This window comes from Plecotus auritus (genome assembly GCF_963455305.1).
Source record: "Plecotus auritus genome assembly, chromosome: 14".
Lineage (NCBI taxonomy): Eukaryota > Metazoa > Chordata > Mammalia > Chiroptera > Vespertilionidae > Plecotus > Plecotus auritus.
Genome location: NC_137780.1, coordinates 14,924,075 through 14,942,365, shown reverse-complemented (window position 1 = coordinate 14,942,365; position 18,291 = coordinate 14,924,075). Strand labels below are relative to the sequence as shown.

Here is an 18,291-nt window from a genome sequence, read left to right as displayed (position 1 = left end):
AGCCCACCCAGCGAGGCAGGCCCGGGGGAGCCCAGAGAGCCCTGCACTTTTTCCCACCAACCGGGGTGGGGGGTGGGGGGGGCTGGAAGGTCCCCACAGACTCCCAGGCTCTGAGGTGAGAAAGAGGAGAGAGATTAAGAAAGAAGAAGAGACTCGGGAACTAGCTGAGTGGCTGAGATCGGCCCTGGGGGTGCCCAGAAGGTGAGGTTCAGCCTGTTGGGCCCCCCTGAGAGCCCCCAAACACGGGAGCCCACGTCCTGCCTCCCACCTGCTCCAGGCCCTGCACACAGGCTCTGAGCAGAGAGAACCCCAGCGATTTTAATTTTCTCATTTAGCATCTCTTTTTATATGTTTCTACTGATGTCAGAGAGGAAGGGAGAGGGAGAGGGAGAGAGAAACATCACTGATCGGCTGCCTCCTGCTCCCCCCACACGGGATCGAGCCCGCAGCCTGGCATGTGCCCTGACCGGGAATCGCACCGCCACCTCCTGGTTCAGAGGTCGCTGCTCAACCCCTGAGCCACGTGGCCCGGCCTTATTGGTTTTTCCGATTCAGCCCCGGTAAGTGGCTTAGGTTCTGAAAGGAGGTTTTTCCCTCCTCCTTTGTCTTCTGTTCCCCTTTCCTCGCTGCCGGTGCCCAGCAACCGCCAGCTCAGCCATCACAGAAGATGGGAGATGGGGAGACAACCCTGGACGTCCACCAGGCCACAGCCGGCCCCACCCCGTGGCCTCCGCCTTCACCCACAGCCAGCGAACACACACCGAAGGTCTGGAGATACTTGTGACCCTGGTCTTGCCTCGTGTATGTCAGCAAACGCTGTCTGCACACCACGGCACGGCAGACGCCACGTGAGGACGCGGAGACACACGGGGGACAGCAAAGCGCTGTCACTTCCTGGCTGTGTCCCTGTGGACAAGCCTCACCCCTGCCTCCGCTTCCCCATCTGTAACACGAGGATGAGCATCACAGGACCCACGTTGTTAAGTAAATTAAAGGCCCATCAAGAACGCAGAACAGCTCCTGCGCCGGGAGAGCCACGACCGTGAGCGCTTCCGGTGATGCTCACTCACGTCAGCGTGGCACAGCGCCGTCCCAGCTCCTCGGTGCACCGTGCGAACTGCCTGGAGCCAGGTGAACGCCGGGCGGGAGTGTCGGGGTGATGTTCTCCTCCCTACGACCCAGCGAGTCTATAAACCAGGAATCTCTCCCCTGGACAGCACGAGAAAAAGGTCCCCTCTTCCTCCTGCCCTTTAGTCTCTTCTCCCCGTGGGAGGAGAGGGTCTGGCTGGGGGCTGGGAAGGTGACCCTGGGCATGGACAGCCTGGGGGTGTCAATCTGTCTGTCTCCCTGCCGGTCACACACATTCCTCCACTTGCGCCCCGAGACTCTCCGGGTGAGTGACTGCTCTGCCGACACACCCTGTCCATCCCTGAGTCCTGGGGTCCTCGCTGCGGAGGGACAGGCGGGGACCCCCATTCCCCTGCCAGGACTAAGCAGACGGGGTCCGCGTCCCAGTCAGACTCCTGTCTCTGTTTGCTGATTGGTTCAGAACCTGCAGAGAAGCGTTTGGTAATGTCAGAGACTGAACATCAAAGGAGAAAACCTTGAAAAGCTAAAGGCCAGTGAGGAGTCTTCTGTCCCCAAAACGATGGCCCATGAGCCACGAGGGACCCGCCGCAGCAAAGAGCAGTGCACACTGCGGTTGCTGCCGAGGTGGTGAGCGGGCCCAGCAACCGGCTCCCAATTCAGAGGCCAGAGCGTGGCTCTCGGAACAAAAAGGATGGCGTGCGGAGTCTGCCTGTCCACCCAGCAGCCAAGGACCCGGGTCGTGACCCCAGCGGGGTCCCGGCGGCCCCTCCCCCGGGGACTTGGTACTCTGTGAGAACCTGGCAGGCTTCATGCCCCGGAGTTCAGTCGCGGCCTCAGCTCTCAGGAAAGCAAGACCAGCTCTGGGATTTCCGTGATTAAGTGTGGAGATGCCAGTGGACAGGAAGCGCGTGGAGGCAGAGCGTGAAGGGAGGGGCGGATGCTAAACCTCCTGCAAAGGATTTCTGTGTCCTGACGATGGCCCGGACCCCCTTCTCCGCAGCCTTACAGCCTTAGAATGATGAAGATGAGTATGTCTGAAGCAGCGACACTGAGCATTAGCACTGCGGCCGTTGCTTGGCAACAGGAGACTTTGGTTGTTTTATTTCTAAACGGAATGCTACAAACCGGGACCCGGAGTTTGTGCGAATAGTTCCAAACTGTTGTTCTCCCTGTAAATGGGGAGATAATACAGCATTCGTGTGCATGTGAAGGCTGCTAAATACACCTATGTGTGTGGGTGTGTGTCTCACATCACACGCACACGCACACGCACACACACACACACACTCACGCCTTACACAGAGCTCTCTCCATTACCCGCCGTCTTATGTAAATCAGAAGCACCAATATTCCTTTGCATTTTTCCTGGAAAATATCTATTTGGTTCCGTGTTAAGCATAAATGACACACATTCGGGTCCCGAGGCACACATCTTCACGCCACGGGAGCTGGGAGCTGGGAGCCGCACAGGGAGGCTGGCACCAACCAGCTCCTCTCTCTCCCTCCCTCACTGGCTGCGAGGACCCTGGCCGGTGGCTCCGTGGGTTAGAGCGTTGTCCCCATACGCCAAGGTTTCGGGTTCGATCCCCAGTCAGGGCACATACCAGAGGCAACCAATGAATGCACAGCCTGGCCAGTGTGGCTCAGTGGTTGAGTGTCGACCTATGAACCAGAAAGGCACAATTTGAATCCCGGTCAGGACACATGCCTGGGTTGCGGGCTCCATCCCCAGTAGGGGGGGTGCAAGAGGCAGCCGATCAAGATTCTCTCCCATCATTGATGTTTCTATTTCTCTCACCCTCTTCCTTCCTCTCTAAAATCAATAAAAATATTTAAAAAAATAAATGGCCCAACAAATCGGTGTTTTTCTCTCCCTTCCTCTCGCTCTCTAAAAATCAATAAATAAAAATTGTAAAAACGATAATAACTGGCCGCGGGAGAAAGCACCTCTCCGAGCGAGGACGGGGATGTGTGCTTCCTCAGAGCTGCACGCTCTGTAGCCCCCAGACCCTCCCGGTCCTGCCTGCACTGCACACACGGAGAGGCGAGCGGTAACATTTAAAAAGCCGCCTCTATTTTAACACGGTCATTTCTCCACAATCGCTGCCTTGAATTTGAGTCTCCAGGCTGCTGGCTGGTGTGGATGAACGGCTGGGCTCCGAGGCGGCTACGTTCCCAGAAATGACCTTGGTTCCTCACCTTGGCTCCCGACCTTGACTCCCAACCGCTCACCAGGGCTGACAGCGAAGCCCCGGGCTCCACCGGCTCCTCCCGGGAGGCTGGCCCCAGCAGGAAGTCAGCGACTGACTCCAACCAACAGGACCAGCTCTGGGTCTCAACCACAGGCCACGCCGTGCAGGAGGCACTGAGCGCCCCCTTAGGGGCTGCGTGCCCAGCCGTGACTCGGGGGGTGGAGCCCCTGGGGCCAACGCAGCACTCAGGGTCACGGAGGATGGAGCCTCCATGACCTCCTGCTACACGCAGGCGGACATGTGAAACGCCTGTTGCTCAGAATCGGAGTGTGAGCATCCGGCCGGCAGGTGAGCACACAGATTGTTTGCCATGAACCCGCCCCTGGAGCGGCAGTCGCCAATGGAGGGGCTGCTTCAGGTGCTTCCTCGGGGTCTGCCCCCGAAGACAACCTCCCCAAGGGACCAAATCCCTATTGTGAGAGACCGGGTGGTGGTGAAAACGTCCCAGTGTGTGCCCTGGCCGGTGTGGCTCAGTGGATAGAGCCTCAGCCCACAAACTGAAGGGTCCGGGTCTGGGTTGGATTCCGGGCAAGGGCACGTACTTCGGTGGTACTCGATTCCCGCCCTGGTCAGGGCGCGTGCATGAAGCAACCAATCGATGTCTCTCTCTCACCGATGTTTCTCTCTGTGTCTCCCCCTCCCTCCACTCTCTCTAAAACTCAACGGAAAAATATCCTCGGGTGAGGATTAAACAACCAAGATTCCGAGTCTGTGAAGACGGCAGGGATAGGACGTGAGCCACAGCTGGTTTGGCAGGGACAGCTCTGTGGGTGGCCCCGTGGGGACCGGCTCCGGTGCTGGCCTTGGGGATGGGAATTCCTATTATGGCCTCTGCTTAGTTTTTCTAACCTAATGGGGAGACTCCTGTGACCTTGGTGCCCAAGAGACGGGAGGAACAGCAAATGGCGGTAATGAGCGAAGGAGGGAACTTGCAAATGCACCCCAAGCCGCTCAGGACTATAGCAGATTTCCCCAGACAGGGGTCCCCCAAGTTCAGGTCACCTGTGCAGCCTGTCGGTGCAGGACCGACTGGGAGGTGGGAGCCCTGGGTGGTCTCCTGCCCCCCGAATGCTCTTCTGAAGGGTCTCACCATGCAGGGCTGATTCACGGTGCTCGGACTGGCCAGCAGGCCTGGGAGGTGCGATGGCTGAGCTGGGAACCCGTATGTGCCTGCGTCTGTCATCTACAAAGGCCGGGTCATCTGCAAAGTCAACACCACCCAGGACACCCAAGGTGCCGGGGGAGGGTGGAGGGGATCAGGACGGCTAAGGCATCCACCTCGCGTCCCGTCCTGCTCCCAGGACAGAGTCCGGTCCCGAGATGAAGAGAAGGGACAGGCTATGTGCCCTCTGGGTGCATTCCCGTTAATGTCCCAGAAGCAAGAACATAACACGGTTCCGAAGCACAGAGCTGCAGGGGGACAGGTGGAGAGGGAGTGGGTCTTCCTGTGTGTGGTGGAGGGTGGGGGCGGGTCACACACGTGGAGACTGGCTTTCTGCTCTTCTCCTGCGAGGCAGCAGCAGCAGCTGACAGGAAACTCCCCTCCAAGAGCTGCTTGCACCTCGAAGGTGTTCAGGATGCTGCAGAACGTGGCTGTAGAGCCCACCAGAACAGACGGAAGAAAACCCCTCGGCCTGAGCGCCCCCTCCCACGCTGGGCAGAGCACAGTCCTCAGAGCGGGCTGGCCCAGCAGACGGCAGCCTGGGCTCGGAACCGCCAGTCTCTGCGGCTCCGGGAAGCGGAGCCCTGTGACCCGCCACGGACGGGCTGGGGTTGAGTAAATCCCTGCCTTGTCTTCCTGTGCCTTGGAAGAGGGCAGTTCCTCACTGACTGATCCCGTGCACGCACCCGGACTGGCTCTGGCCACGGCGGAGCATCTGGCCCCTGGCGCAGCCGGGCAGCCCGCGAGGTCCCCAGGAGGGCCCGGTGGCCAGGACAGCGCGGTGGCCGTGTCCGCTCAACACTGCAGTCAGGCCAAGCCTGTGCCTGCTTCAGGCGTGGGAACACTGTGATCCCCGCTCCCTCAGAGGCAGAGCGCAGGCGCGAGCCAGACAGACGGCTGCCGAGAACGCCCTCCCGCGGGACGGGGCTGGTCGCTGAGGCTGGCTGGTGCGAAATGTGTTTAAGTGAACCAGAAACCTTGAACTACTTGAACTAGCTAGAAAGCAACTCATATATGATTGACTTCAGAGAGGAAGGGAGAGGGAGCGAGAGATAGAAACATCAATGATGAGAGAGAATCATCGATCGGCTGTTTCCTGCACGCCCCCCACTGGGGATCGAGCCCACAACCTGGGCATGTACCCTGACCAGGAATCGAACCATGACCTCCTGGTTCAAAGGTCGAGGCTCAACTACCGAGCCATGCCAGCCGGGCTAAAGACAGTTCTTCATGTTTCCCTATATGTTTATAATAAAGCCCAACTCTAAACAAAGGGAAGTTCCTTCATCTAAAGCAAAAGTGATGGCATAGGCTCATACCCATCCATCCTTCCCAGCATCGAGTCAACAAATACTTATTGAAATCATAAAAGCATGCCACTCTGCAGAAACAATGGGGGAAAGAAGTAAAACACTTAATCAGTGACCTCATTGGGTGGTATTTTGAATTTTATCTGCATTATTATCATTTAAGTTACCACAGTAATAGACACATTCCCATTTTTATGGAAAGGGAAACCAACTAGAGTCAATAACTCTCTTTCTACAGTCTCTACCCTTACAGTACCAAAACAGCCCTTCCTTTTCCTCCCTTTCTCCCTCCCTCCCTCCCTCCTTCCTCCCTTCCTCCTTTCCTTCCTTCCTCCTTCCTACCTTCCTTCCTCCCTTCCTCCCTCCTTCCTCTCTTCCTCCTTTCCTTCCTTCCTTCCTTCCCTCCTCCCTCCTTCCTTCATTCCCTCCCTCCTTCCCTCCTTCCTTTCCTCCCTCCCTCCCTCGTTCCTTCCTCCCTTCCTTACCTCCCTCCTTCCTTCCCTCCCCCCTCCCTCCCTCCCTCCCTCCTCTCTCTCTCTCTTTATTACACGTTGAGCATATTCAACTGTAGAAATGATATTGGATGAAACTTCATAAACCTTCAACTTGAATTTTTTCCCATAGAAAAGGGCTGGGGAAACCATTTCTAGCTTTATCCAAGTAGAACTCCAAATTTAAGAATCGAAATTGCCGGTTAAGCTCCTACCGCCAGTCCACGCGATCCTGGTGGAGAATGAGACTGCTGGCATCCCCTTAGGGCAGAGGAGCGAGAGGACTCGAGGACAGGCCCGCGACTCAGTCCCTGTGGCATACGCTGCCTGGCTGACCTTTCCCTCCCACACATCAGTAACTCACAGTCTGAGGGCTTTACAGATTGAAACCACGATCCCATGTATATTTGCTTAACCCTCATGGCAACCACGTCAGGCAGGTGTAATTTCCGTTTAAACAGACGAGGACGGCGCACCCCGATTAGTCTTGCTGGTTACTGGTCACAGTGTTCCAAATCTTACAGAAACCTTTCCCACGCACTACATCATCCCGAGACACATCCGTGCTGTAGGTCAGAGGTGCAGCTGCAACCCCGTTTGCGCTCAGAAAGAGGGAAGGAACCCTGACAGAGGGAAACGCATTTGCACGAGACGAAGGGTGGTAACCCAAGCTTTATAAGCCCTGCTCCGGGGGCTTTTCACATAAAACACAGGGTTCCCACATACTCATGCAATTCGGGGCGGCATAATTACACCAAAAATGATTTGCCGTTTATCTGAAATTTAACTTGGCAGCCAGCAGTGTCATTGGTTAAATCTGGCAGCCCTCGTCCTAAGGCAGTGGTCGGCAAACTCATTCGTCCACAGAGCCAAATACCAACAGGACAACGATTGAAATTCCTTTTGAGAGCCACATTTTTTAAACTTAAACTTCTTCTAACGCCACTTCTTCAAAATAGACTCGCCCAGGCCGTGGTATTTTTTGGAAGGGCCACACTCAAGGGGCCAAAGAGCCGCATGTGGCTCACGAGCCGCAGTTTGCCGACCACGGTCCTAAGGGATGGGCCAGCCCATGGTCAGCCCCTTGCTCTCGTCACCATGAAGTGGGTATGTCCCATCCGTACAATGGGCACAGTCCCCCAAGGGCAGTTGTGACTGGAGACCTCAACTGAGATGATTCCCTGTTTCCTCTGCCCGGGGCAGCCTAAAGCCAGGGCGGGGTAGATGTCAGCATTTCCGTCGTTTCTGACTTTGGAGGGTCACCCATCACACGTCTGTCAGTGAAGACTGGTTTCTGGCACGGAACTAACATGCGGTCCCGACCGTCCACACCACGCCGACACCACGCCTCCCGCCCCACCCTCCGCAGAGCGTCGCTTACTTGTAGGGGATGTGCTTGCTGCCATTGACGAGGGCCAGGATGACGTTGCCCAGCGCGGACAGGGACAGGCACAGCCCCGCGCCGCCGTCCCGGTTCTTGCTGAGCGCTTTCACGCAGCTGCCCAGGTCGATGAGGTGCAGGCGGCTGCGGCCCCCGGACACTGTCGGGGAGAGAGGACAGGGAAGGGGTTAGGGTCTGGCAGACACTCACCTGTCCATCAGGTGGCTCCCCAGGGAGTCTGAGGGGAAAAGGAGAGGAGAAAGCGAAAGGCTGACGTTCATGGTTCAGTGGGAAACCCAACAAAATCACGCCGGGTGACAAACGCCATGGTTCCCTTAAATTCCGTCCGGCACACGTCGCCAACCCTCTAACATCTACCGATCCGTCCTATGCACGAACGAGGAACGCCTGTGGGCGGGACTGGATGGGACTGTGGGAAGGAAATGCCTAGAAAAGGAGCACAGGAGTGTCCTTGGGCAGCCGGGTCCTGAAACTGACCGAGCTGGAACCTGAATGACCCAGGCGGGACCACCCGCTTTGGTTGCTCATCACAGGGACCCCGACCAGAGCTCGGGATCACCGGGTTATAACTCAGGGTCACACCAGGCAGCGGCAGAGCCGGTGCTGAGAAGGAAGAGCCCGCGTGTTAGCTGAGCGTCCGCCACGCGCCAGGCACGACACAGACAGCCTCATGCGGTTCCCGCGGTAAAACCAGAAGCCAGTACCCTCATCCCCTTTGTAGATGAGAACACAGACGCTGAGGAGAGTTAAGAAACTTGCCCGTGAGCACTTCCGCTCAGGCCCAGGTGAAGTGACAGGGACTGGACACCTCCTCTCTGAGCCAACGAGTGAAACAGAGCAAATGTCCATCAGCAGGTGGACAGGCAAACGGTGGCCCATCCGCCCAGACCATGGGCTGCCCCTCAGAGACATACATGAACGAACCAGGGACACACGCCACAAAATGACCGCATCTCCGAGTAAGGGTGCGAAGTGACGAAACACACCGAGGACAGACTAGATGAGATCCCACTTGTGCAGGATCCTGGGAATGCAAACGAACGTAGAGGAACCAAAGCCAGTCAAGTGGTGCCTGCGGGTGGGAGGGAGAAGGGCGGGGAGCTGGAGGGAGTGATCGCAAAGGTCCCGGAACTTTTGGGGTGATGGGCATGTGCCCTCTCTGGACGGTGGTGCTGGTTTCTGGGTGCACACGTATAATCACCAGATTATACACCCGCCCTTCCCCCTCTCGCTCCCCAGGCCTCTGCATCCCACCTGTCCAGGTGCCCAGCTCACACCTTGCACCTCGCCCACCCCCGCAGCTTCCTGTTTCCCCCGCCTTCCCCTCTTCTGTGTGGAGGGGACACGGCAGAGGGGGCCACGGAAGCTTTCTGTGGGCACCCGGCGGGTGGGGGCACGGCGGGCCGGGGTCGGGAGAGAAAGCCGACGCAGGGGATGTGCCGGGCACGGGGCCGTGTCTGGGCATCCGTGGAGCTGCAGGCGGGGCCACATGACGGCGCTGACTTGGAGCGCGAGGGTTCATGCTGAGGGCGAGAACATTGGGAACCTGGGTCCTAGCCCTAACCTCCGCTCCCCCCGTCCCCCGCCCACCACCCTCAGTTTCCACCTCTCGTGCCGAGAAGGCGAAGGAGGTGAATGCTGGCCGCAGGCACGCTCCTCCCCGGCTCTCGTTACCTGGCGCGTCTACGGCACAGAAGGACTCACAGTCAGGACGGATGTTTGCCTCCCAGCATGTCCAGCAAAAATCCTTAAAAGGGAGGATGTCCTGTGCTCCTCCTCTTTTATCCCGTTTCCTATCCTGCAAGGTCAGGTCGCGGCACCGTGTAAGGAAAATAGTTATTTTTAAAGCAAAATAGCATCTGTTTTGCAGCGTAATTACTAGTCTACAGACAGCAGAACTTGGATATTCCACGTGCACCGCAGATTAAAGGGCGAAGACGGGCCAATTTGGACTTTCAGGCCGTCTGAGGTAATGCGACCGAGTGCATGACGTGCAGGTCGTAAAGCAGCAGAGAACAAAGGCGCCGTGTGGGCTGTGCTGCAGGGCGTTACGAAATGCCCATAATTACACCTGAGAGGCCGGGCAGGCGGAGGGAAGCGGCGCTGCTCCGCCCGCTGGAGGGTCCTGGTCGCAGAATTCTGAATCTCACACGCGCCTTTCAGCCGGAAAGGGACGAGGTGAGCGAGCACGGCCCTCGGCTGTGAGCAGGACCACGTCACCATAGGTGGCCCAGAGGGCGCTCTGGGACCCGTGAATCAAACAGGTGACGCCTCACAGCAGGTTCCTCAGAGACTTTTGCGATTTGGGGGTCACAGGTGCAGGGCTGAAGGAACACAGCTCAGTCTGCCCTGAGGAATCCTTTGTCTATCGTCCAACACGGGTGTTTTAGGTCGACTTTGGCCGAACCAAATTCCTCACAGGTGTGCTTGCCCCACAGAGCAGCAACCGGGACTGCCAGAACCAGCCCCAGTGCACAGATGAGGAAGGCGAGGAGCACAGCTGTTACGTAAATGGCCTGAGGTCGGGTGAAGGTGAGCGTTGAGTGTGAGACGGAAGCCCGAGCTATCTGTATGCACGGAGTGCTTCACCTCCCTCCCCCTGACCCCGTGGTTTCAGCCTCTGCTGCCCATGGCATCCCCTTGGAACCTTTAAGAATAACACACATGGCCCGGCCGGCGGGCTCTGTTCATAAGCTGCGACTTATGAACCAGGAGGTCACGGTTCGATTCCCGGTCAGGGCACATGCCCGGGTTGTGGGCTCAATCCCTAGTGTGGGGCGTGCAGGAGGCAGCCGAACAATGATTCTCATCATTGATGTTTCTCTCTCTCTCTCTGCCTCTCCTTTCCTCTCTGCCTCTCCCTTCCTCTCTGAAATCAATAAAAATATATTTTTAAAAGAAGTGCTATTATAATTAGACATGGAGTCTTGGCCTCTTTATTAAAAAAAAAAAAAAAAAAAAGAGCCGAAACCGGTTTGGCTCAGTGGATAGAGAGTCGGCCTGCGGACTGAGGGGTCCCAGGTTCGATTCCAGTCAAGGGCATGTACCTTGGTTGCGGGCACATCCCCAGTAGGAGGTGTGCAGGAGGCAGCTGATCGATGTTTCTCTCTCATCGATGTTTCTAGCTCTCTATCCCTCTCCCTTCCTCTCTGTAAAATATTAATAAAATATATTTTTAAAAAAAAATAACCCGGATGCCTAGCCCCCACTCCATGCCTTCCAATGTGACTGATGGAGTGTGACTGGGCACTGGGAGTCACTGAACAGCCCTGCATGCGATTCTCATGGCAGCAAATTTGGGAACCACCACCTTGTCACCTGGCCAGGTGCACCAGCACTCTCCATGGCAACCACGCACGCTAAGGCTGTGTCCCCTACTGAGCATGTGCACCTTTTCTCCCCACAAATGAGCTCTAGGTCAGCTGGGCTTCTCCCTCAATCTAATCATGCCTCTTTCACTTGGCATTAGAGATCCTATGTAATAAAAGCCTAATATGCTAAGTGTCCGGTCAGCCATTCAACCAATCAACGCATAATATGCTAATGATATGCTAAGGCTGCTCAACCGCTCACTATGACGTGCACTGATCACCTGGGGGCAGACAATCAACTGGTTCACCAGATGCTATGACGTGCACTGACCACCTGGGGGCAGACAATCAACTGGTTCACCAGATGCTATCACGTGCACTGACCACCAGGGAGTAGACACTCCGACCAGTAGGTGAGCTTGCTGCTGGGGTCCGGCCGATCAGGACTGAGCAAGATGGGCCAGACATGCCCTGGAGCCCTCCCACAGTCCCTCCCTGGCTGGCCAACCTCCCGTGTCCCTCCCTACCCCGACTGTGCACTGGTGGGGTCCCTCAGCCTGGCCCGCATCCTCTTGCAATCCAGGACCCCTTGGGGGATGTCAGAGGGCCGGTTTCAGCTCGACGGTGGAACAACCGGTTGCTATGATGCACACTGACCACCAGGGGGCAGACGCTCAATGCAGGAGCGGCCCCCTGGTGGTCAGTGCACTCCCACAGGGGAGCACCGCTCAGCCAGAAGCCGGGCTCACAGCTGGCGAGCACAGCAGCGGTGGTAGGAGCCTCTCCCGCCTCCGTGGCAGTGCTGAGGATGTCTGACTGCTGGCTTAGGCCCGCTGCCCACGGACATCAGTTGGACATCCTCTGAGGACTCCCAGACTGCGAGAGGGTGCAAGCCAGGCTGAGGGACCCTCCCGAGTGCACGAATGTCATGCACCGGGCCTCTAGTAAAATATAATCATGTATTATGTAAAGCAATAACAAGATTATGTAAAGACTAATGTTTCTAAGCTAAATCCAGTGCTTTGGAAAGATGTGATAAAAATGAGTGTTGTTTTTTTTTTAGGAAAAGATGCTAAATAGTTGTGAATGGAAAATTACTGAGTGGAAAACATGTTAGGTATCTAGAGCAAGTCTCTCCAGCTGGCTGCACAGGGCACTGGAAGCTCCTGAGTCACCTGGAAGAAATGTAAAGCACAGACCGATGAGGAACATAATGTGGTTTCCGAGAGGCAGAACCTCGATCTGGAGGCCCCGCCCGGGATCGGAAGACCGCCGACTGAGGCGCGTGCGTGGCTGTAAGTTGAAATAACATGTTGATGGCATGCACGGACCATTTTATACGATTTCCCTTTTTAAACTAAGTCCCTCAATTACCGACGGACTCCTGACTGCACTGCAGACGGGTGTGTCTCTGAATCACAGGTGACAGGTTGGTCTTTCTCAGAAACGCAGCTAAACTAGACGATGGAGAAAGTCCCTCATTGTTCGCAACACAGCACACGCTCCTGAGACTGAACATATGGGCCGAGCGCTGACGTACAGGCACACAGGAGGCCCTGCAGGACGGGCAGGCAGGCAAAGGTACTGTCCTCAGGGGACGTGGAGTCTCCCGAGACTTAGACGTGCCCACAAACAACTGAATTTCAAGGTGGACGAAGGCTCCGGCCCCCACCCAGCCCGGCCCGGGACCAGAGGAGAACGATGGTGCACAGCGGGGAGTCTCCCGGGCTTCATGGAGGAGGCAGCTCAGGGGGAAGTGAGATACAGACAAGGGGCTTGTTTTTACTGTTGATGTCATGTCCCTTCCCTTCTTTCCAAAAGGAGGCAGCCCTGACCTTGCTGGTAGGGGAATGACCTTCCCATTCACCCCGTCTCACTGGAAGATAAAAGCATGAAGCGATGGTTGATGGGGTCCCCACTGGCAGGTCCCAGAGAGGCGAAGGGGCAGGATCAGGTCCAGGGAGGGGCAGGCTGGCCTGCAGGAAAGGCGCAGGGACCGGGGGCAGGGAGGAGGGGATTCTGAGTCCGAGGAGAGCAGCCGAGACGACAGCGGATGAGCTCTCCTCCCCTCGCACGGACGCGGGCTCTGTGCTGGGTGCCGGGGCCGCGAGGTCCCAGGAGGTCTGCCGCTCTGATGAGGGTGGTGGGAGACCATGCGGACCAGCGTGGGACTTCCGGGCTGCAGTGTCTGCAATACTATCTCCTGGCCGAGGGATGTGAAAAGCACATCACAAAAATCTACAAATACAGAACTGACATTTCACCGGCCGGCGAGGCTCAGGGGTTGAGCGTTGGCCTAGGAACCAGGAGGTCACAGTTCGATTCCCGGTCAGGGCACATGCCCGCGTTTCAGGCTCGATCCCCAGTGTGGGGCGTTCAGGAGGCGCGGATCGTGATTCTCTCTCCTCATTGATGTTTCTCTCTCTCTCTCTCCCTCTCTCTCCCTCTCTCTCGCCCTTCCTCTCTGTAATCAATAAAAATACATATTTTTTAAAAACTGACATTTCCTTACTGACCGAGGGGCTGTGGGAGCCCCGTCGCGAACCTGCACGTGTGGCGTCCCTCCGCACGGGCCTTGCTGGCCAGACAGCAGGGTTCCCTGTTTCTCCCACGGAAGCCACAGTCCTTCCTGGATCTCGTCCCACATCCACAGCCACCCCCCGAACGACGAGTCCTTGGACCGCCCAGCCCGGACAGGGCACGCGTGATAGCCATTCCCGCCACGTGAAGAAAGAGTGGCTGGCATCAAGAGAGCTGAGATTTGGGAAAGCGTCCGATCAGACTTGTCAACGGCTGGGTGCCACGTGCACACACCCTCGTCCGAGGCACAGCCAGCCCCGCCCACACTGCCTGGAGGCTTCCCGGGGGGCAATGAGGAGAACGAACGGGTCAGAGACACAGTGTCACCCGTGACCCTGGACCACACGCCTGCAAGCTGCGGTCACCCATCCAAGCGAGGCTTTCAAACACCACCTCTGCATCGGACTCTGAGTTTCTGGACCACGGACATACTCCCAGGAAGCGGGCCTAGCACCATCTTGCTTTAGACTCCGAGGGCAGCTGCTTAGGGTCCCTTCTCCAGACCTGGACTTCCCAGGGGGTCCGCAGCCTGGACAGATTAGCAAAGCGGGGTGGGGGGTCTCCGTGTCGGGCGAAGAGTCGGTCCCACTAATGCGCCACAGACTTTGTGAACCAGGGAAATATTCTAAGCGTAACCTAGTGCATCTGCAGAGCGGTGACACGCACACACGGAACTTCCCTTCCCATCCTGACTGGACACGTTTAACACACGTCAGTCTGTCTACTTCAGTGTGGATCTGTGTGTGTATAACACCCACGCGTGTGTATAAGACTCAGGTGCGTGCTCACGGGTGCTGAGCTCTAGCCCCGGAGACCTCTTTGAACCCGTCATCTCCGCTCCCATGGCCAGCGGACAGCGGCCCGCTGCTCTCTGCCTCCAGGCACGTGGCGAATTAATAAACGCCCCCGTCATTGAGTCTGAATGCCAGGTCCCCAGGGGTTATTCCCTACACATAAGTAAACAACATTTCCAGTTTGAACAACACTCCAAACCCCCTCATTACATGTTAAACAGATTTAAATGCACAGGCGTCAAGCGAGCCGTGGGCTGGGGGCGTGCATTCTGGCCTGACCCCTTCCCTACAGCCAGGTGCGTGGCCGGCAGGGGCACCTCCAGGGGCTCGGGGCTCACCCCACGTGCGCCTGGCCCCCACCCCTCCTTGCTCTCATCTGCAGATGGTTAGGAACACCGAAGAAGTGTGGGAAGCCATTAATGGCACGTGCCTTTCTCTTTACCCTGAATTTATGATTTAAGAGCAATTTGTGTCCACAGCTTTTCAATAGGAAGAAGATGAGGGAGAGGTTAAACATTTAGCCAGCACCCAGGGTCGTTAAGTACTGACGGGTGGACTGTCGGGTTAGGGAATGTCCTAGCCGGCACTTCTGTGGAGGCCGAGTTTTAAGTTCTTACAGCTGAAATAATCTCATTAACGGCTTCTCTGCTTTCAAGAGTCCTCCCTACTTTCCGATCCCGAACCGAGAGCAGAACCAGGAAGCACAAAGCGAGGAGCCAGAAGCAGAGCTGCCGCAGCAAGGTCTGCTGCCCCCGGGGGGGCCGCCTCCCAAGCGCTCCCCTCGGCGCCTGTGGCAGCCACTGGCCCGAGATTCAGGCCTCTGGCGAGGCACCCTGTGCTGAGAGGACCCGGGTTCGCTGCAGGCCCTGCCTATTATTATTATTATTATTATTATTATTATTATTATTATTGTTATTACTACTACTACTAACAGCTTAAAAGAGTAAATAACAACTTTTCAGACTCCCACGTGCACGCAGCTGAGACACCGGCCAGAAACGCCATGGAGGGCAGGACTTCCAGCAGCTCCCGATTGTCAGGGAAACTCTGTCCTGGTGTGAAGGTCTGGACCCTCTCACCTCTCTCCTAATCCTAGTCGTTTCCTTCTTTAAGAAATTATTCTAGCCCTAGCCGGGTTGGCTCAATGGATAGAGGGTCGGCCTGCGGACTGACGGGTCCCCGGTTCAATGCCTGGGTTGTGGGCTTGATCCCCAGTGTGGGGCGAGCAGGAGGCAGCCAATCAATGATTCTCTCTCATAACAGATGTTTCTCTCTCTGTCTCCCTCTCTCTTCCTCTCTGAAATCAATAAAATATATATAAAAAAAAGTTGCTGTGCATCGGGAGTGGGGAACATCGGGCCTGTGGGCCACATAAGGCTGCAAACTCACTTGGCCTGGCCCTGCCAAGGCATTAGGGGTGAGTGAATTCAATGTCTGACTAAACACAGCAGGCTCCTTTTTAAGCTGATAATGTTGTGTGGCCCGCGAATAATATTATAAATACCCACATGGCCCTGGGCAGGGAAGGTTCCCCACCCCTGGTGTACGTGGTATGAGCTCCTTGAGGGCCCATTTCCCTGAAAGACTCCTGTCCACCCCATCTAACACCTACCCCCCTCACCCCCCTCCCACGCTGGTTGCCAAGAGAGACCCTGATGGCCCGCCTCCCTGGCGCCCAGGGCATGAAAGGGAGGGCCAGCGCAGGGGGCCGCGGCTGCCGGTCGGAGCCGTGAAGCCAGCCTCAGGGAACCGGACTCCAGCCCAGGTCAGGGCCACGCTGAGACTTCAGTCCCAGGGACAGGGGTCCGGGACATGACTTCAGGCCCCGTCAAAGCTGAGTGAGTGGGCAGCAAGAAGAATAAGCGGACTAGCACAGGCAACAACGTGGATGGATCTCAAAAGCTACATGAAAGGACCAGACCCCAAGACCACCCGTGGGCCACGGGATTCCATTTGTCTGATCTTCTGGATCGAGGCAAAGCTATCAGATCCGCGTTGCCCGGGGCCGCACAGGGGGAGGACTACAGGGACCCCAGGGAACTGGATGTGGGGGGCTTCGCTCTAGATCTCAATAGCGGTGCTGGTCACACCACCGCACAGATTTCCCGAAACTCACCCAAGGGTGTTACTGAGTGTAAACTATGCCTCATTAAAGCGGAATTAAAACAACAGCCAAGGAGCAGGAATGAAGGAGGAACGACTAGGTCAACGGAGGCGCTGAGATGGGAGAAGGAAGAGCTTCCATGTGGGGGCAGCCGGCTCCCCCTAGAGCTACCTCCAGATCCTGGCCTGCAAGACTCCGGGCAACAAGGAGACTTGGGGGAAGTTGGGGAGCCCATCCCCAGATCCCAAGGGGCTGTCTTAATTCCAGGCTCCACCTCCAACCAGGCTAGTTGACGGCCTCCATGTCAGTCAGTTAGCTCACCATTTCCAGCCCCCAGGGTTCCTCCCCTCACAGAGGACCACTGGCATCAAGCATCCTTGAGACAATCATTCCGAAAGCACTGGGCCCCGCTGCCCGTGGTGTGCAAGCCCTACAGAGGCGCCTGGACACAGAGACGGGCAGAGCCGCTGCCCAGCCAGCCCCGCCGGGCCCACACCTGCCGTGAGGCAGCGGGCCTCCCTGCCCTGGTCCCGGGTCCCAGCTGAGGAACTCGGCGAAGGGCTGGCCCCAGCCGCAGAGCCTGGGCAGATATGGCTGGCAGTAAAGGCCAGAGCGCGGCCCACGGTCAGCGCGCGCTGCAGACAGCCCAGAGGGCCTGAGCCACCACCCGGGGGCGGGGGGGGGGGTCCTGGCCCTGCAGCTGCCACAGGGACTGCGGCTGGGCTGTCAGGGAACCCCTGCCAATGGGGGAGCCTGGGGAGGGGACAGCCGGAGTCCACTCAGCCACTCCACCGCCTGATCCACAGGCCACTTAAAAAGCAGAACCTGCTTCCTTTCGGGCCCACACAGCGGACTCAAGCTAACAACTAATCACACTGCCAGGTGCCCCGGTGGATAAAAGCTGGTCTTTTACGGTGAGCGCCTGCAAGGTTTGGGAACAAAACGAGGCCACGAAGCAGCTGTTTGGCCTTTTTATCTCTGTTCTCCCCCACGCCCACGGCAGTGACACTCATCAATTATCTTCACCAGAGCACCCTTTCCCCTCGGCCAGGTCAAAGGTAAACGTCAGCCCGGACTCGACAGCGCTCTTGAATCACACTGGGGGCGGGGGGGCCCGGCGGGGGAACCCGCCAGGTCACGTGGACCAGGCCGGCGGGGGCTCGGGGTGGGACTTACTGCCGCCCTTGCCGCTCTTCTCCATGCGGTACTGGTAGATGTGCAGCGTGAAGAGCATGTGCGAGTTGCGCAGGTCGTCCTCGTCACAGTCCTGCCGGTGGCCCCGGCGTGCGGCCAGGGCGGCGTCCAGGAAGAAGGCGGCCTTCTCGGCCGTGGGCGCCCGCAGCTCGCTCTGGTTCTGCAGCTGGAAGACACAAGGAGAGCTGACGCCCGTCTGGGGGGCTGGCCTGCCCTCCCACGGCTGTCTGCTCAGCATAGCAAAGCTCCGTGCCCCCCAGGGCCCCAAGTCCTTCCAGAACACGGCCCTGCACGCACGTGCAGTTCTCAGCTTCACTCATTCATTGCTGACGACTCACTTACTGCATGGCATGCATTTTCCCCATTTTACAATTTAAGTCGTATCTGTAACAGCAGGTGTGCAAAGCAAGTGGATGGCCCAGCCGTCGACCTGTGAACCCGGAGGTCACCGTTCGATTCCCGTTCAGGGCACATGCCCAGGTTGCAGGCTCGATCCCAGTGGGGGGCGTGCAGGAGGCAGACCATCAATGGTTCTCTCTCTGTCCCTCTCCTTCCTTTCTAAAATCAATATATATGTGTGTGTGTGTGTGTGTGTGTATATA

At 57.3% G+C, this 18,291-nt stretch overlaps 1 protein-coding gene across 2 annotated transcripts in view; it reads right to left on the bottom strand.

The window, feature by feature from the left end:
• Window positions 1-18,291, bottom strand: part of KIF26B (kinesin family member 26B) — a 387,325-nt gene that overhangs the window by 40,131 nt on the left and 328,903 nt on the right. For both annotated transcript variants that reach the window (XM_080651288.1, XM_080651289.1), the window contains 2 exons: window positions 17,672-17,855; window positions 7,686-7,845 (listed from right to left, as the gene is read on the bottom strand). In XM_080651288.1, the coding sequence (XP_080507414.1) occupies window positions 7,686-7,845; window positions 17,672-17,855 (344 nt within the window). The remainder of the gene's footprint in view (window positions 1-7,685; window positions 7,846-17,671; window positions 17,856-18,291) is intronic.